Below are 19,318 nucleotides of genomic sequence, written 5' to 3'. Positions count from 1 at the left end.
ACCTCTTTTCTTCTGTCTGCCTCTCTTGTTTATCCTGCAGATAATACCCTGGATTAATCTTTATGAGGACATGTCTGACCGTATCATTTCTTCTGTCCAAGAAACTTCAGTGGCTCCAGCTACCTTTGGGATAGAGATCAGACCTCCCGGCCTCTGATTCTGGCGCCAGCCTCAGCTGCCACCCTCTCCTACCAGCCGTTATCTTGAGCCTAATTGATGTGTGCACAGTCCCCCAGAGCAGGCCTCGCACTTGCCAACATTGCCTTCATTTGCCTCCTTGCCTCCTCCTCCTTATATTTCCTATTAACATCTTAGAGCTGACACGGTGGGGGATCCCAGCTGCCCCCTCCCCCATCTCCTTTGGCCCAGCCTCTCCTGGGGTCCCACTTCCTCCCACTAGCATCTCTCACAAAACCCCTCAACAGGGAGGCTTGAGGGGTATGCGAGGAGGGAGGAAGGACAGGTCCCTCGTGGGCAGTACAGACTTCCCTCCAGCTGGTTTCAGGGGAGATGAGGTGAGACAGGGCCTGGGGAGGACAAAGGCCTCACGTCCTCTTTCCTCTCAGCAGGGGCGGTGTCCCACCACAGAGATCGCAGCTGTCACCTGCCTCGTGGGAAGATGCTGCCTCGGTGGAGCCTCCCCGGCGTGGGTGTGTGTGCCACCACGGCCCTGGGGGTGCTGTGGTTCTGCCTCACAGGTGAGGGGAGGGGTGTCGGGGGGCAGGCAGAGGGGCGGTGGTCTGGGCAGTGGGGGAGAGGGGCAGGAATGGGGAGGGTTTTTGATGAACTTCTTCCCAACCCCACTATCCACACTCATTTCTACCTCTGGGATCTAACAGGCAATTTACTCTATTTTCGTAGCCTCATTTCCCATTTTGCAAAGGTAATGGCAGCGTGGTCCTTCCCTGTAGAGCTGTGAGCACTCAGTGTGACACAGTGATTATGCTGTTTTGTGAACAACTGGGTGTGCATGTGCTTGGGGCCTTGGCACTCACGCTCCTACAGCCTGGAACTCTCTGCTTGCAGACACCTGCACCACTGAATGCCCACATCACTCAGGTCTCACCCCTCAGCAAGGCTTTCTTGTAGAAACCAGCACACACCCTCTCCCATCCCTACCCCCAACCTTCCTTCATTCTCCTCCCTAGCATTTCCCTGCACCTGAGTCATTGCATGCTTCCTTCCTTCGTGTCTGCCTCCCCTGGCCAGGCATATGTGTGCTCCTGCCACATAGTAGGTGCTCAGTATCCAGGTTGAATAATGAAGAAAAAAAGATGCAAATCTTCCCACACAGTGCTTGACACGTAGTGAGCATTCAGTTACGGTGGCTGCTTTTATAATAATACTGTCATCATATTTCAGATCCTAACCTTCGAATTTCTGCTCTGAGAGCCCCCGTTACCTCCTTGGGGAAGACAAAGCTGAGTGTCTGGCGCCATCTTGAGGTTACACAGAGGCAATGCTGGACATCTCTCCCCATGGGGGTTCTGACTTTTTTAGAGAGGAAGGGCGTTGTCTGGGTGCCTCCCCAGGCTTGAACCCTCAAATCCCACCCCACCTGCCAAGAGGGGCACTCTGAGCCAGCTGGCAGGGGCTGAGTACTGGCTAGGACACCTGAGGTTGCAGCAAGAGAGCCAGGACCAACTTAAGACCCTTAGAGACCTCCAGGCACGGAGAAGTTATGCTACCCTGTATGTAATTCACAATAAAAGTACTAACGATGAAATAAATGTTATTTTTCTAAATCAAAGAATCCTTTCACTGGTGCTGTATGCAATTACCTTTTTTATTTTTTCAAGACTGTTTGATCACATTTTTGTGAATGTGCCTGCTTTGCTGGTGAGCAGATCACACACTTAGTCTGACTGTTACGGAAGAATGTCAGTGCCAGTGTGGGGTGTTGGTGATCCCTTGTCCGAGAAAGGCTACCAGGACCCCTGCCTAAGTTTCCAGGGCTCTAAAAGAAGAGCTGGGAAAAAGAACAAAAAAAGGGCAATGCGATGGTAGCTCAGTGGCAGAATTCTTGCCTGCCATGCCAGAGACCTGGGTTTGATTCCCAGTGCCTGCCCATGCAAAAAAAAAAAGAGCTGGAATGTAGGTGAAGGTGACTGGGTAGGGAGGCTGCAAGTTAAGTCCACCAGTTAGAGGGTAGAGGTGGGGGCAGGTAACCTGCTCTGGGGGCTGCAGCTTTGGACATGCTTTCCTCTGGGGGCTGCAGCTCTAGACATGTTTGGGACTTTGTTTCTGGGGATGGAATTGACTCTGAGTCCGTGGGATTCCTGCTTCTTCCTTCTCATTATCTCTAATCTATCAGCAAGTCCTGTTACTTCTCCCTCCTAAGTAAACTTTGAATCTGTCCCATGCTCTCTACCTCCACTGCTGCTTTTTGAAGCAAAGACACCCTAACTTCTTTACAGGGACCACTGAAATGGCCCCCTAACTGATCTCCCTGGTTTCCTTCTTGTTCTCCTCAGTCTGTTCTCACAGAGGACCCAGAGTGTGTTTGAAGAACTGTTACCCAGATTATGCCTGATTAAAACCCTCCAATGACGTTCCAGTGTGCACAGAATAAAATCTAAACTCCTTACCCGGTGTTTTAGTTTCCTCATTGCTAAAGTGAATACAATGCAAGGGGTTAGCATAAACAATGGGAAATTTATTGGTCCACAGTTTTGAAGGTGGGAGAAGTCCAAATCCAGGCATCACCAAAGTGAGGCTTTCTTCCTGAAGACTGGCCTTCTAGGGCTGGCTGCCAGCAATCCTGGGTCCTCTGCTCCCCTGATGTAGCAGCCTCTCCTGGCTTCTCCCTTCTCTTCTGGGTTCTGCTGACTTCCAGCTTCTGGCTGCTCCCTCTGGCTTTGTCTTCCTGTGACCTTCCCTATGAGGCTTTCAGTAATAAAACTAAGGTCCTTTGTGATTAAGCCGACCTACACCTTAACTGAAATAACCTTTCAAAAGGTCCTACTTATGATAGGTTCACACCCACAGGAGTGGATTAAGTCTAAGAACATGTTTTTCTGGGGTACATAGCTCCAAGCCACCACGCTTGGTCTCACAAAGCCCCCTAGCTCAGACAGGCCCTCCCATCCCAATGCTTTTTCCACACTGGACACCTTCCACATATGTGAACACAGCACTCTGGACCTTGCCTCAGGCCTTCCTTCCTACCTGCTATTCCCTCCACCAGGAAGTCTCTTGCCCTGGCTCTTTTCTATGCCTAGCTCTTTTTTCTTTTTATCCCCTTTAAATCTCAGCTTAATATAATCTCCTTTAGAGAGAATGTTCCATACCATTGTATTTAAAGTAGGCCTTTCTCGCTCTTCTGTATAAAAACTATTCAAACAAACAAAAACCATTTATAATCCTCTCAAGCAGAGAAAACCACTATTAACATTTTTGGGTATATAGTTTTAGACCTCCCTTTCTCAATTTATAGAAAAAATATATAGGTGGTCCAAGGGTAGCTCAGTGTTAGAATTCTCACCTGTCCTGTCAGAGACCCGGGTTCAATTCCTGGAGCCTGCACAAACCAAAATAATAATAATAATAATAATAAATACTTATGGGAAAATGCAAGCAGCAGACAAATGTAAAACACCTGCCAGATTTTTGAAAAGGTAAAACTTTTCTTTCAAATCTGTTGCTTTCCTTCCTTCATGCCCCTGATCACATGCAAATGGAATGTGTGTGCTAGTTTGTCCCTCTCTCCTATTAAAATATCAGCCCTGTGGGGGCATGACCTTGACCTTCTCTGTTGGGGTCTGAACACTTAACAGTACTTGGCCAAGAGTAGGTGCTCACTATATTCTGGTTGAATGAATGAATGAGGACCACATGCACTTACTTTTGGCTCTCGGGCCTAAGGGGAGGGATGGCAAGGGCCATGGGCTGGGTGGGGAGGCGGGTAGGGGAGCAGGCCCGGAGGGTCACCGCCCACCTCACCACCCGGGCGCTGTCCCCAGGCGCTGTGGAGGTCCAGGTCCCTGAAGACCCAGTCGTGGCCCTCGTCGGCACGGACGCCACCCTGCACTGCTCCTTCTCGCCCGAGCCCGGCTTCAGCCTGGCACAACTCAACCTCATCTGGCAGCTGACAGACACCAAACAGCGGGTACACAGCTTTGCCAAGGGTCGGGACGAGGGCAGCGCCTACGCCAACCGCACGGCGCTCTTCCCGGACGGGCTGGCGCAGGGCAACGTGTCCCTGAGGCTGCTGCGCGTGCGCGTGGCCGACGAGGGCAGCTTCACCTGCTTTGTGAGCGTCCCGGACATCGGCAGTGCAGCGGTCAGCCTGCAGGTGGCGGGTGAGCGCCGGGGCGGGAGGGAGGCCCTCCTCGTGGTCCCTTACGAACCGCCCCACCACGGACCCCAGAATCCAAGCCCCAGGAACCCGCATCCTCCACTGCCCTTTTTCCGCCCTCGCCTCACCCCCAACTCCTGTCCCGTGCTGCCCTCCAGCCCCTTACACGAAGCCAAGTATGACCCTGGAGCCCAACAAGGACCTGCGGCCCGGGGACCTGGTGATCATCACGTGCTCCAGCTACCGGGGCTACCCCAAGGCCGAGGTGTCCTGGCAGGACGGGCAAGGTGCGCTCTTGACCGACAACGTGACCACGTCGCAGATGGCCAACGAGCAGGGCTTGTTCTACGTGCGCAGCGTCCTGAGGGTGGTGCTGGGCGCTAACGGCACCTACAGCTGTCTGGTGCGCAACCCCGTGCTGCAGCAGGACGCCCACGGCTCTGTCACCATCACAGGTGTGCAGGCGGCAGGTGGGCAGCTGGGGAGGGAGCCAGGGAGCGAGACCGCCTTTTTTTCTAGACCCCGAGCTGGAATTTGGATAGACTTGGAGTGGGGGGTGGGGGGCGGTCAGAAGACTTTTTAAAAATCATTTTCACACATTTCAAGAATCCCAAGCTCTCCTCAACAAGAAGTCCTTAAGGACTTGCCTCAATGTTGATAAGAATGCCTGTAGTATTTGCTCTCGTCAGAGTGCCTTATATGGTACTTGTGCTCTTGTGTCAAGGATAAAGTCCACCCGGAACCTGGAGGTGTGGGCTGGAGTTCTGGCGCAACCTCAAGGCCTGGCCTGGGGCCCTGGTGGGGAGGAGCTTTCCAACGGGAACTTTTCCAGGTGATGGGAAAGTGTTACTGCGACCCTGGGCGTCATCTCACCCGGAAGCCCTGAGAGACATCTGGGCCTCCCCAGGCGGTGGGTCCCCCGCCCCTAGGGCAATGTCAACTCTTGTTCCTGCAGAGGTGAGCTCCCGCTCCAGGCGTCAGTGGGAAGGCCAGGGCTGTCTCTGCTGCCCCCATGTGGTCAAACTAGATAGAGGCCGCCTGCTTGGCTATTCCCTCAGCCTTAGATTGTCTGAGTCCTGGCCCAAGCACCCCTCCCTTCACTGAGTGCCCACCTCGGGCAGGCACCCTTTGTGCCTGGAGGTGTGAAGAGGACTCAGGCTCACATTCAGGCTGAGGGAGGCAGTGTCCGTGTGCATTTAGACTTGCCAATCCTCTATCCAGCCCTTCTGCAAGCTTGCTTGTTCAGTCTGGTTCCTCAATCCTTCCCCTGGGGCCAACTGAGCTTTTCCAGGAGCCTCCCATCTCCTGGGAGATAGGGCAGCAGGTTCTGTCTGTCTGGTTCTCCTCTCTTCCCATGACTTCTACCTATCCACCCAGTCCAGCCAAGTTCTGATTTCCTCCTGGTCTCCAGTTTCTGCAGAAAACCCAAGACTCACTGACCTGCTCCTGTCTTGGCTCCTCCCACTCTTGGGATGTGGTCTCCAGTTCCCAGAGGCTCAGAGCCAGGGCCTATCACACTTACGTTCTAGGAGTTTCAGCCTCATTCCTCCTTTTCTTCCAGGTGTTTCCTTCAAGCAAAGCTGTGTTTTCTCTGTCTCTCCAAGTACAGAGACTCCCCAAGACTGAGCCCATCTCCTTTCTCAAGCCCCTTGGGACCATGTTCTCTGTGTAGGAGTCAGTGCCTTGGGCTCTTTGATGCTCTGAGAAGTCTCCTTGACTTGGAGATTTCATCAGATAGTGAAAATAGTGTGTTCAACAGAGACAGTAGGAAATATAAGATAGTGAGATTGACAGAGAATGTGAAGCTTTCAGAGAAAGGGTATGGGGTTGGTCAGGAAAAGCTTCCAGGTACAGGTGGAAGTTGAAAAGGACCCTGAAGGATAAATGCATTTTGTAAAAATTTGTGCCCTGGGCTGAACTGGATATTTGCACTATTGTGCAGAAATAGTTTATGATTAAAAATTATTGAAGGGAGAATGTTTAGTGTGTGTGTGTGTTTAATAAATTGCTTTAGTAGCTAACATTTTTGAAGAACACCTAAACTGCTAATTGCAAATAATAGTATTCTTTACATTTATATGGCATTTTAGAAATTTAAAAGGTGCTTTCATTTAGACCAGTGTTGCTAGCACATTTCACAGAGGAAGGAGCTGAGGTCCAGAGAGATGAGGGAATTTCCCCAAAGCCACAGAATAGCACAGTGGCTCTGGATTTTTTGGAGATCAGGCATCCCTTCGATAATTGGATTAATGATAATTACCTTCTCCTAAGACATGCACCATTGCATATGCAGGCATTTGCATATAATTTTGAGGGTTCACAGCCCCTTTAAACTTGGCACTCTGATGAACCAGGATCAGAATCCAACTTTAGCCTCTTGGCCTAATTTCCTTTCCTCCCCACCACCCAGCCTCCTGTTTTTGTTAGAGCAGGTCTGGCCTACTTTGGAGCCCTTGGCCTGTATTTGCCTTCGGGCAGCTTTGTGCCTTGTAAAACATTCTGGGATTCAGACTTTCAGTCACCCAGCCTGGCCTCTCCCACAGCTGATGGGGGTTAGTGAAGCTGACTGTGCTGTACAGAGCCTCTGACAGGCTGGCACTTTGTGGAGCGAGCACTGGTCTTGGAGCCTGAAGATGTGGGTTTGAGTCCCAGCTCTGTCCTTTACTGATTGAATGGGGGGCAAGTCTGACCTGTGTTGCAGGTACCAACACCAGCCTGGGAGTGGCCACACAAATAGTCTCCCTGAGCATTTCTGTGGCCCTGCCTCCTCAGGTACTACAGGAGCCCCAAAGGGGGTCTCTTACCTGAGCTGTATGGACTGGACTTCCTGGCCATGCAGCCAGCTGCTGCCCTCCTGTCCTGTTCCCGCTCGCTGGGGTCATGGGTCCCTTTGTTTACAATGTCAGAGGATTAGCTCTGCCAGCCGTGCCCATGGGAGCCCCTTCTCAGGACCCACCATAGGCCCAGGGACTGGGCTAAAGGGTGATGCACATAAGGGACATGGTACTGTGCTCAGGCTTGGACCCCTCAACTCCTTCCCTCTTGACATGAGATATTTAATAGGAGGGGCCTTGGTCTTCCACGAAAATATACCCCTGGCAGAGTTCCTCTAGACTTGTGTGAATCTTAGGTTAACTCAGTTTAGGCCCAAACCAGAACCCTCGTTCCACTGCCCTCATCAGTATGCAAGAAGTTGGTAAACTTTTTCATGTAAAGAGCCAGTAATTAATATTTTAGGCTTTATGGGCCATCTCTGTCACCTGTGACTTACCATCTCTGTTACATCTTCATTTTTTTTTTTAATAATCCTTTAAAAATGTAAAAGCCACTATAAGCTCATGGGCTATACAAAAACAGACCTTAGTCCACATTTGACCCATGGGCCAAATAGTTTGTTGACTCCTAGTAAATAGGATAAGGGAGATTATCAGGTGGGATGGAGTGGTCAGGGCTTCCTGAGTAAGTGAATCTTATTCTAGGTGAAGAGTTTGGGAGCACTGTGCAGGTAAAGGAAACTGCCGGCAATGTGCAAAAGTTGGAAGGAGCAAGTTTGATTCAGAAAATGGGTAGGGCAATATTTTGGCTGGAGCAGAGATTCCTGCAGTAGAATTAGAAGAAAGGCTGGGGAAAGGGTAAGGACACCCAGGTTATAGAGGGCCTTTAAGCATCCTGAGAAGTTTAAAACATTATTCTAAAGTCAGTGGGGAGCTATAGAAGGTTTCTGAGCACCATTCAACCGCAGGCTCATCAGCTCTCCCAGGCTGAGGCATGTCTGCAGCAGCCATGGCTGTGTCAGGGTTTTGAGGACATATGGATGAGTGGGGAGGGGGCAGTGGGAACCTAAGTGCACTCTATTCATGGGGGTCCACTGAAGGCAGGAGCTCCCATTTATACCTTAGGGCCAGAGAGTGCTCTTTTCAGGGCCATAGGTGCCACATATGACAGTCTCTCCCTATTCTCCCCACATCTCCTCCCAGGACAGCCCCTGACATTCCCCCCAGAGGCCCTGTGGGTGACCGTGGGGCTCTCCGTCTGTCTCATCGTACTGCTGGTGGCCCTGGCCTTCGTGTGCTGGAGGAAGATCAAAGAGAGCTGTGAAGAGGAGAATGCACGTGAGTGAGAGGGAGGGGGTGTGTGTGAGTGTGCGAGAGGCCTGGAGGCTGGATATGTCTTCTGTATGGGGGCAATTATGAGCATGTCAGTGTGTGAATATGGCAGGCTGAGTGGATGCGAGTGTGATTGGGAATAAGTGGGTGGAAGTGTAAAGCTGAAGTGTGACAACAGGATGAATATGTACAGAGGTATAAATGTAAGAGTGTAAGTTGGATTGTGTCTGTGAACAAGAGAGCAGGTTTAGAGCACATAAATTTAGCAGCACAACCATGAATGTTTCAGTGGTTTGTGTGTCACTGTGTGAGAGCGGGTGCCTGCCCCAGTGTAGGGGGAGTGTGACGCAGGTATCATTTGCTATATGAGTTGACTTCGGTGATTGGTAGATGGGTGATATACATTAGTAGATATATGAGTTGGCTTTGGTAGGTAAGTAAGTTGACCTTGGAGGTGGGTGGGTTGACTCTGGTGAGTGGTGGGTGAGTAAATGGAAGTTGGTGGATGGGTTAGTTGACCATGGTGGGTGGTAGATGGGTAAAGAGAGGTATGAGTGTAAATGGGTAGTCAGAGGCTGGGAGATGGCTAGCTGGCAGGAAGGAGGGGGCATATGTGAATGGAGAAGAGATTGGTCAGGTGACAGGTGGGTCTCTGTGTGGTGGATGGCAGGGTGGGCTGGTGAAAGGATGAGTAGATGGGTAGGTGTATATTTTGGAGGGTGACGGTTGCCTGGGATAGATAAGGTGATAGGGTCGGTAGACTGGTGCAGGGGTGGGTGGATGGTCCTTGGTGAGTGGTGGGCTCTAGGCTGGGTATCCTTTCATCATATCACTACTCGCAGAGTTACTAGTTTCAAGCTCTGACCCTTGTCCAGCATTCAGCCACAGTTCAGCTTGCTCAGGCCCCATTTACCTGCCTCCTGTATTCATAGGTGGGGAAGCACAGTGATAAAAGTGGGGCTGAGAAACTTCTTGTCTTCCAGGAGCGGAGGAACAGGATGGGGATGGAGAAGGCTCCAAGACGGGTGAGTCTGAGCTTGGAGCTGATCTTCTTGGCTGAGGACAGGGAAGAAGACTCCAGGATCTGGAGAAGCCAGATTTGTTTCAAGATTTGAATGAAAAGTATATTCTCTGGACTGAGGCCTTGCAAGCAAGATCTGGTCTTGGCTCTGGGTTAGGCCTAGAGGTGGATCTTTCTTGTTTCCCTTCCAGGGGGGACTTCATTTCTCCCAGTTCCAGGGCCTCTTCTGTCCTGAGTGACTCTTTAGTGCAGAGGTGGTTCCAGGGTGGGAGTTGGAGGGTGGGGTCAGGAGACAGGGCAATCCTGGGAACAGGCTCTGGTGTTAGGCAGCCTAAGTTTAAGTTCCAGCTCCACCTGTACGTACAAGTGGAGTGGCCTTGGCCAAGTCACTTTGCCTCTCTGAACCTTAGTCTTCTCATCTGTAAAATGGGCGTGATAACCCATACGGAGATTGTATGGGTTAAATTAAATGAGATAGTGTGCATAAAGAGACTAGTACCATACCTGGCACCCAGTAAATGCTCAGTATATCAGTGTCCTTGTTATTAGGCAAATGGTCTCTTAAAGTCCTATTCTAGTCAGAGATTATATACCTTTAGGCAAAGTGCTTTGCTTCTCTAGGCTTCAGTTTTCCCATCTGTAAAATAGTCACCCTGCCCCTGCCGTGATGGTACCAGAGGGCTGTTGAGAAGCTCTCTTGAGTGAATGGATAAGAAGAGGTTTTTTGCAAAGGGCAGAGTGTTGTGGGGCTCTAGACCAGATTAACTTGGGATGAATGTCAACTGTCTGGTGCCCCATGGCCACTGAAGTCCTAGCTGCTTTCCCTTGTGGGAGCTCCTGAGCCATTTGGGATGGTTCCAGGTAATGCTGATATCAGATGTGCTGGTACACAGAAGGTATGAGCTTGACCCCTAGGCACTGCTGCAGATTATGCCAGTTCATTCCCTGCCTGTTGGTGTTCCTGTGTGAAGGCCACAGAGACAGTTCTGGGATCAGGCCTCATTTTTCCTGCTCAGAGGCAGATGTAGTTGGAAGAAGTTGAGGAGAGAAGACAGGTTAGAGATTTGATGAGTCTCGGTTCCTCGCAGTCCCAGGCCCACCTCCAGACATCTACAGATATGCCAGTCCTGCCCCAGCTGTTTACTTCATTCACGAGCTCGGTGCACTTTCACATCTCTAGCTCCCTGGAGGGAAGGGTGGTTGTCCCTATTTGATAGAGGCAGAAAACGGAGGCCCAAAGAGGAGAGCAGCACACCACAGAGAGGTAGGCTTGGGACAGCAGCCTGCAGTGCTGTCCCACCCTCCTGACTTCTCTCACACCCCCAGTCTTTTTCTATCCCTCACTTCTTCCTCGGCTCATCTCCCCTCTGCCTGACCCCTACCCCACCACTAACCATGCTTCCCCCCTCATCACATGGTCCTTCCTGTTTTGCAGCCCTGCGGCCTCTGAAGCACTCCGAAAGCAACGAAGGTAAAGATGTGATGCTGGAGATTGTGTGTCTGTGTGTTTGTTCATCTGTGTGTAGGAGTCTGGGAGGGTCTCCATGGTTGGGGGGACTGAGGCTCCCTCCCTAGAAGAGCTGCCTTGACTAACCCCCTTGTGAGACAGCAGAGGGTTGAGTAACCAAAGTCCCAAGTTTAGGTCTAATGGGACCTAAATACGAATGAGGCTCAACAGGACAGGAGTTTCTCTCTCCTCTAACAGTCTAAGCATATGCAATCTGAAGGTCTTTGATATCCTTGAGCCAGGTACCTTTTGTCTTGGATTCTGGCCTCTTCCGTTCCTGGGTCCAAGGCTCCTGGTTAACGGCTTGACTAGAAATTGCTCACGTCACTTCTGCTTACATCCCAAGTACCTAGTCAGTGACTCCCTGGTTCAAGTGAGTTTACAAAAGGTTCTCAGCTTGGTAGCCCTGTTCCTGGCACATAATGTGTGGCTAGTAAACGCTACCATTCATTCTTATTCATATTGGCACAATGTCAGCAGGTACCTTAGGAAATGGTGGATGGGAGGTTGGTCTGAAATTCTTCCTTTTTAAAAGTAACCAATAGCCACATGACATGCGTCTGTGTTTGTGTGTAAATGTATGTATATTGGTCTGTGTATTCTGAAGAAAATATTTTATGATGCAGACTTGCCATAAGTATGACTAGCTTCCACCTAGAAAACCAAAGTTGATTCCAGGTTGACTTGGTTTCCACTTTAGGAAATAAACTTTCACTGATTTCCTGGATGCTCAGCTCTGGACTTAACTTTCCTCTGGGGAGATGGGAGAAGAGGAGGCCCTGGGTCCTGACCTTGGGAAGCTTTCAGTGGCAAGAGGTCCCTCAGAAACTTGCACAGAACGTATGATAAAAAGCTGGGTGATGGTGTTAGACTTTCATGAAAGGCAGTAAGAGGTCTTCAGAGAAGTGGGATTGGGCAAAAGAAAGAATCCCCTTGATTGGGAGTGAGAAGACCTTGGTTCTAGTCTCTGCCCAGCAGGAACTACAAGGCTTCGGATCTGCAACAGGCCTCCTGACCTTCTAGAGATTTTCCTCATCTGTGAGCGGAGTAAAATCCCATCACATCTGCCTTACAAGATGGCTGTGAGGATTAGGCAAAGATGACGAAGGCAGACATGCTCTGTAAACTGTGAAGTGCTGTCTCTGTGGTCAGTGCCAGTCATGGAGGCCTCTACTGGGGTTTGAGGGGGTAGAAATAAGTGATCTGCTCGCCCCTCACTTCCATTGTCTTCAACCAAATGAGGCATCAGTGGCAATCACAGTGTCAGCTTGGTTTCTGAAGCGAGTTGTTGGAGAAGGTGGCCTTGTGGTGTGAAGCAGTGAGTTCCTACTCCTGCTCCCCCAGTGAGGCAGCCTTGCCCCCCCCACCCCCCAGTCTCTGGCCATGCTGGGCGACTACAGAGATAGCCCCTAGATGGAAGAGCTGTGACGAATACTTCCCCTGGGGACAGGCAGAGTCCAAAGGACGGGAGTGGAGCATTCTTCCCACCCTGGCATGTGACAGGCACCTGGGGTTCTTTCTGGTGCACCCCTGCCCCAAAAGCAAAACTTTGGATGCTTAATTTTTTTTTTTCCTTTTTCCTTTTTCTTTCCCATCATGAAATGCAGTTGATGGACAAGAAATAGCCTGACCATGAGCACCTGGGAGCTGCAGCCCCTGCCCTGGGGCCCCCACCTATGGCTGCACTGGGAACTGGGGGGCCACTGCCCCCATCAGATGGACCCCACTCTGGTGGGCCTACTCACTCTCCAAAAGGCACGATACAGAGACCACCCTGCAACCTTATTTCTCCACTGGACGTGATCCTAAGTCATCCTGCTGCCTTATTTCTCTGGTGACATGATGCAAAAGTCATCCTGCTGCCTTTTTTCTTATGGACACAATACACAGATCACCCTCTATCTTGTTTCTCCAAAGGATATGGTACACAGGCCAGCCATGCCTTATTCCTCCAGTGGATATGCTGTACAGACCATCTGGCTGCCTTTTTCTTCCAAAGGACCCTTATTTCTGCCTTATTTCTCCAGAGACCTGGTAGACAGTCAGCCCTTGCCTTGTTTCTCCAGTGGCTCTGGTACACTAGCATTTCTCAACCTTCATCTGCCTATAATCCTGTCTCCTCAGACAGATGCACTGCAGTCTCAGCATCTCCTTGAGTCTAGAGACTGTCTCCTATGCCTCCTGCTTTGGCCCCAGCGTTGGCCTTTTCCTTCCCCTGCTAAGTGAAGACAGACTGTCACCACCACTCCCCCAGGTATGCAGACACACAGGTGTACGTGCTGGACCACGTGTGGAGCCCCTGCCCCCGCTCCCGTCTCCTCGGTGGTGCCCTGGGCTGTGCCTGAGACCACTGTGCCCTCTGCCTAGCCCCCACCCCGCCCCTGCACCCTGGGGAGCATGTGCTGGTCACACTGGTTCTCTGGGTGTGTGCAATGAATGGGCCCCTTGGGGTCAGCTTCTGTCCTGCCTTTCCCACCTTGGGAACCTCAGACCAACTTTGGATGTTGTTTGTATATCCATTCAGTTAATGCTTTTTAAGCATCCACAGGGTGTCAGCACTGGGTTAGGTACTTGGGACCCTGGGTGAGGACACGTCCCTCCCTCAAGGGTGCCGCCATCCTGCAGCTTGACCTGTGTGGCCGTGGTGTGGGAGGGCGGCTTCTGCCTTCTTCTCCACTGTACCCCCCATCTGGGCCCACAGCTTCCCGGATACCTCACCGCCATCCCATCCCTAATCCTTACCTAGATCATGGGGCAGGGGCAGACTCCCGGAGGATGTGACCTCCTGTCGCAACTGGGAACTCTGATGGATTCCAAAGTGTCTTCCCAGGCATGAGCCCAGAATGGCGGGCAGGTGGGCAGGCAGCCAAGGCCCCCAGACCTGGGATAGCAGCTGTATAGGTGAGCCTGGGGGTGGAGGTGGGGGGCCAGGAGTGTTTGGGGATCCTGCTTTACCCCTCCCCACCCCCCATGGTGCTATTCTGGGGCTGAAGCAGACACCTCCTGGCTTATCTCTGGCCAGCCCAGCCTCCGGTAGAGCAGAACTTCTGAGGTTAATGTCCTCTTGGTGACATGTCTCACTTCCCTGGGCACAGAAGACATGGGGATTTCTAATTTAAATGTGGGATTCTGAGGAATTTTGTATACCGGGGGTGTATTTTGGGAAAAATAAATGCCTTTGTAAGAAAGTTTCTCTCTGTAAAATATCTGGAATCAGAGTGGGGGTTTAGTACTCAGCGGGAACAAGCCCCTCTTGGATATTTCAGACTGGGGTGGGGATGCCTGGGTCTCCTTATTCTCACCATTCTTAAATGGTGAGAATGGGTTTCTGTGTCCATGTGTCCTGCCCCCACTCCCTGGCCTCAGTTTCCCTGTTGGTAAAGTGAAGTTGTCCAGAAAGCCAGGCCCTTTTGTCACTGCATGGAGTTCCTCCCACTCCTCGAAGCAGCATCTCATTTTCTTTATCTCTGAAGACCAAGACCCCAGCCTCGTTTAGAAGCTTGGCTAACACTCCCATTTTATAGATAGGAAAGCTGAGACCCAGTGTTGAGACCCAGCTTTGCTGTTCTTGGCTGAGCCAGTGGAATGAGCACCAGGCTGGGCTCAGGGTCTGCCCTTTGACTTCGAGTGGCACATTCGCTTCTCTGGCCTTAGTTTTCTGATAAGAAAAGAGAGACTGAGGTTTTGACTATCTTCCACCTCAAATGACATGAGAAGGGTGCGAACGTTGCAGGCAAACAGATTTCCAAAGAGAACCATGTTCAGGGATGTGAGCCCATAGAGTCAACTGGTTTCATTTACCCCTTGGTGACAGACAGCATCTCAGCATGGGGCCAGCCAGACTGGGCTGGGAGTCAGGACACTGGACTTTTTAATCCTGGCTTCCCTACTAGTTTGGAAATATATGCATTTATATCTCTGAGCCCTAATTTCTTTATCTCTTTAACAGGAGCAGTATATCCTCTCCCCTGAAGTATGGAAATTCTTTATAAACTGGAGAGTTTATTATAAAGTTTGGTGGACCTAGGAGGGACCTGCTTGAGGTCCCACCAGGGAGGCTCTGGGTGGGCTTTAGACCCAAAAACTTGTGCCGAAGAGCTGCCTTTTCCCCTTATAAAGACTGTATGCCCTTGAGTCTGTCACTTCACTGCACTGAACTTCAGTCTCCATCTGTGAAGCGTAGACAGTATCATGCTTCTTTCCTGAGGTTACTGTGAGGATTGGACCAGGTATTAGGTGAGAAGTCTCTGGAAGCTACGAAGGAATGATCACATGTGAGGGGTTATTCTTCCCCTCCTCACAGTCAGAGCCACCCACTCTTGCTCCCTGGGTGGTTTTGTAACTGGAGCTCAGTGACTCAGAGAGCAAGCTGCCCACACCTCAGTTTACCCACCTGTAAAACAGGTCTGATGACTGGGGCCTTTTCTTTCTGAGGGGCTGGCATGCAGCTCAGCCAGGCTGCTGTATCGAGTGCTGGAGGAAGGGGCCCAGAGGTGTGGGAACTACCTGGGGGCCCAGGGGTGAGGAAGGTGGCCACTGAGTCCCCTGGTAACGTGCGCCCTAGAGATCGGTATTTTTAGCTGCTCTTCCTGGGCAAAGCTCCAACTCCTGCATTTTAATGGAGAAATAATTCTCACAGTGGTGTAAGCTGTAGCCTGCAGGTGTCACATCCATATTTAAGAGGGGATAGAGCAAGGGTTCATTTGCCTGGCTCAGTGTGGCCGGAATTTGCCTCCAGACCCATTTGTAACTGGGGTTGTGAAGACCAATGAGTGGATCTGACCACTCAGAGGGAGCAGACTTGGGGCACGGCCCAGCCCTGCTGGGGTGCCCTGAGTCCTCCTGCCTTTTTCTCTACCTGCTTGTGTCTTCTTCCAGAGTGCTGTGGTTACACTCACAGGCACGAAGGGTCTCTTCCACCAGCATCTGTTCAGGGAAAGACACCTGACCTGGGCTCCATGCCTGGAGGCAGCTGCTGGGTATTAAGTTGGTATATGTGGGTCAGTAAACATAGACCCTGGCAGATTCTGAGCTGAGCAACGTTCAAAGATTCCAAGGCTTAAATTGAAAAGTGAAGCCAAAACTTCACCCCAGCAGCCAAAACCCTTGGCGTCCAAATGCCGGGGACTCAGAAAAGGAGAAGCCAGAGGCTGGGGTGCAATGAAGAGTGGCGTGGGGTGGGGCGGGGGGTGGGGGGCGGCTAGTCTGGTACAGAGTCAAACAGTAGAAATGCAAACAATATAGAATTGCATAAAGTGGTTGTTCTCACCTCTAGTCCCCGCCCAGAGGGAAGCACTATTACAAGTGTGCTAGCTTTCCAGACTTTACCCCTACCTTAACAAGATTAAAAAAAATTAAATCACACATATTGTTCGGCAAAATTTTGGGTTTTATCCCTTCCTCATTTTTCCAAGTCAGTTCTTCTGGTGCCCTCCTCCTTCGCCTTTGCTGTTTTATTCGTGTGCAACTTATGTTTAGTGTATTAAAGTATGCTAATCTTCAGTGTGTGGCCCCATGAACTTTTACACACGTGTATACCCACGTAACTACCACCCAGATCAAAATATAGAACACTTCTAAAATCCCAGAAAGTCCTATTCCCACAACTTTCACCATCAGATTAGTTTTGCTCCTTGAATTGAAATTCATATAAATGGAATCCTATGGAATGCACTATTTTGTGTCTAGTGTCTTAAAGAGGCTTCCCTCATTCTTTTTAAGTGGCTAAAAAGTATCTCACAGCACTGCTGTTCTAGGACATATTTTACCAGGGACTAAAGTTTGCATATAAATAACACAAGCCTTTTGCCCAAGTTTCTCGAGTAGGATCTCTGCGTCAGTCATACAGTGAGCACATCTTAAATGTTAGCAGGGCTTAAATGTTGGCAATTGTTTGGGCTGATTTTTAACCAGTCCCTATGGCAGCGGGAATGTGCAAGCGAAGAGCACATTAGGGCCCCTGGCAGAATTGATTCTAGACAGGGCGGTGACCAGCCGTGAGCTGGACTTGGAATTTTCGCCGAGGCTGGAGCGGGGCAGGGCAGGGCAGGGGCGGGGCAGAGCGTGGACCCGGCAGTGGGCGGTGCCCGCGGTCATCCCTCCCTCCTCCGCCGTATCCTGGACGCCTTCCCGCCAGCGCTACCTGGTGGGGGCTGCCGCCTACGTTCCTCAGGATCCGTCCTGTTTCAGCACCGCCGTCTGAGTGCAACCGGAACACAGGAACCCAACTGATGGGAGCGATCAGCTCCCGTTCGGATGCAGCTGCCTTGGGGTAAGTTAAATCTCCTGCACTTGTGTCCGACGAAGTTCCTCGCTCTCCATTGGCTCCCCACTCCAGATAGTTATGATGACACTAATTCACCACTCATGAGGTGGTGCTCTGTGAGGGCAGAGAAAAGCCTGGGTCTGATGGGGCTGACATCCCAGCCCTCAGTGTCAAAGGGTCTGTGACCTTTGGCGTTCCCTTCTATCTGAGCAGTAGAACAACCCTCTCCCCTCAGCGTCCTCAGCCGATCTGATCCCTCCACCATCCCGGCCCTCCTCTGCACCGGTTTCATCAATGTCCCTTTCAGAGTGAGGGTCTCATGTGACACATAATGTTTTGGCTCCTAATAGATCAGCCTGTCACCTGCTTAGTCCTAAGGTCTACTCTCCTACTGACACAGCTCCAGATCCCGTTTAGTCCAGTGGTTCTCTACCCTTGCTGCACATTAGAATCACTTAAGGAGGTTTTCAATAATATTGGTGCTTAGTGCCCAACCCCAGAAGTTCTGATGTAACTGTTGAGATCACTGCTAAATATTTGATGTACATACCCCAGGGACTCTAGCTTACAAGTTAATGCAACATAGAGGGACAACCCTGGATAGAGACCTTCCAGACCAGGCACCTGAAACAAGCTGGCTGTTCTCAGTGGTCACTAAATCAGACCCAGGGATTTTCCTTTTATAATGAAAGGAAGCACAGGAAATACAGGTGCAAAGAAGGTTGGAGCAAGTGATCATGTTTAGTTTGGAGGTAAGGGGGCTCCCTGTGTTGTGCGGCCCAGTGGGAGCAGGGAGCCCCATTTCCTTCTCCTAGCTGGGCCAGTGGCCCATGTGGGGTCTGGGGCAGTAAGGAAGGATGGGGTGCCACGGCTAATAGCTAAGTCCCTTTCAGCTTGTGCACGGGAAATGGGGGGCCCTCCCCACTCCTGAGTGTCCCTCCTGCACTGGTGTGCCTCCCTTTCTCCCTCTATGTTCCTCCCTAGTCACCCCCAGGCCTCCAGATGTGCACAGTCACATGCTGAATCTGGCTCCCTCCCTCCCTCCCTCCAGCACCATGTTCTCTGCAGAGGGAAGGACCATCTGTCCTGCTCCCTGAAGCCGTCAGTCTGTACCCGTGTGCCAGGCTAAGGGAAACAGCCTTCGTGCTCTTCTTGCTTTCCTCTCTCCCTGTCTTAAATTTGCTCCCACCCCAAGGATGTTCTGGGTTCTCTATTAGGCTGCAGACTTGAAATATCCTGAATGACCAGAACGTAGGATTTCTACCACTCGCCCCACCTCTACACCCTGCACCTGGAGTATCTCCTCAGTACCACAGTTCCCAGGCCAGCATGCTGCCTGGATCTGGTCTGCACCTTATTCAGCTCCCTTCTGGCCTCCCCTCTCCTGATAAGTTCTTGCAGAGTGCGACCCCACCCACCCCCACTCTGTTGAAGGTGGGGAGGACGGACCACTATGCATCTCTGCAGAGCCTGCCAGCCAGTGAACTAACCTCCTGCCTTATTTGCTAAGATAATTTAGTGTAATTTGCTGCTAACGAATGAACGCACTACTTCTTGTTCCTATAGCTTTGTTAATTGCATTGAATTCCATGTTCACTGTTGGCAGCTTCAGCAAACATTCTGCCTGGTTGCAGAGGGAGCGCGACCTCCTTGTGTGACCATGCCAAGAGCTCTGGTGGCTGGAGGCATGGGCAGGGTGCTGATTTCCTTGGCATATCTCTCTGTACTGTCTTTCTGAGTGCTCGCTCAGCAATGCAGCCGGGAGGACCTGGGTTAGCCCAACAAGAAAATGTGCTGGCAGGCAGGGGTTCTGGGCCGAGGGCACTTGTGAATGGGCTCTGTAGGGCTGGAAGAGGAGAAGGAATTCTGTTCTGCTGGAGGATGGGTGAGGAGGGAGGCAGTGTGGATGGGAGCTGAACCCAGGAAAGGAGAAGGGGACAGAGAAATGATTGATGGGGGCAGTTGTATATACCATATTCAATCTGCTTATAAGCATTTGCTTAAGCTGTTCCCCCCACCTGACCTGCCTTCTCTCTACCTGTGCAAAATCCTACACACTCCCTCCTGCGTGCCCCACCCCCGCCCCTTGCAAATCTGACAGCACCTCAGTGTTTCACAGCCA

The 19,318-nt window shown here is 51.1% G+C and overlaps 1 protein-coding gene and 1 long non-coding RNA gene across 5 annotated transcripts in view; one reads left to right on the top strand and one right to left on the bottom strand.

Moving 5' to 3' along the window:
* CD276 (CD276 molecule) overlaps positions 1-14,119 on the top strand; it is a 32,678-nt gene extending 18,559 nt beyond the window's left edge. The window contains exons 2-8 of one of the 3 annotated variants that reach the window (XM_077123840.1): positions 570-698; positions 3,963-4,301; positions 4,456-4,767; positions 8,275-8,409; positions 9,387-9,428; positions 10,860-10,895; positions 12,539-14,119. In XM_077123840.1, the coding sequence (XP_076979955.1) occupies positions 620-698; positions 3,963-4,301; positions 4,456-4,767; positions 8,275-8,409; positions 9,387-9,428; positions 10,860-10,895; positions 12,539-12,561 (966 nt within the window). In that variant the 5' untranslated portion in view covers positions 570-619 and the 3' untranslated portion in view covers positions 12,562-14,119. Of the gene's footprint in view, positions 1-566; positions 699-3,962; positions 4,302-4,455; positions 4,768-8,274; positions 8,410-9,386; positions 9,429-10,859; positions 10,896-12,538 lie in introns of all 3 variants that reach the window. The other 2 variants (XM_077123841.1, XM_077123839.1) reach the window with 2 other exon arrangements.
* On the bottom strand, positions 2,642-4,195 carry LOC143652318 (uncharacterized). Of its 2 annotated transcripts, none has more exons than XR_013160561.1 (3): positions 3,938-4,195; positions 3,485-3,520; positions 2,642-2,886 (listed from the first exon to the last, which is right to left on the bottom strand). It is a non-coding gene; the product is annotated as an uncharacterized LOC143652318 (long non-coding RNA). The 2 variants fall into 2 exon arrangements; XR_013160562.1 differs by having other exon boundaries at positions 2,642-2,878.
* Positions 14,120-19,318: the final 5,199 nt, after the last annotated feature.

This window comes from Tamandua tetradactyla, chromosome 12, assembly GCF_023851605.1.
Source record: "Tamandua tetradactyla isolate mTamTet1 chromosome 12, mTamTet1.pri, whole genome shotgun sequence".
Lineage (NCBI taxonomy): Eukaryota > Metazoa > Chordata > Mammalia > Pilosa > Myrmecophagidae > Tamandua > Tamandua tetradactyla.
This window is presented reverse-complemented; position numbering and strand designations above follow the sequence as displayed.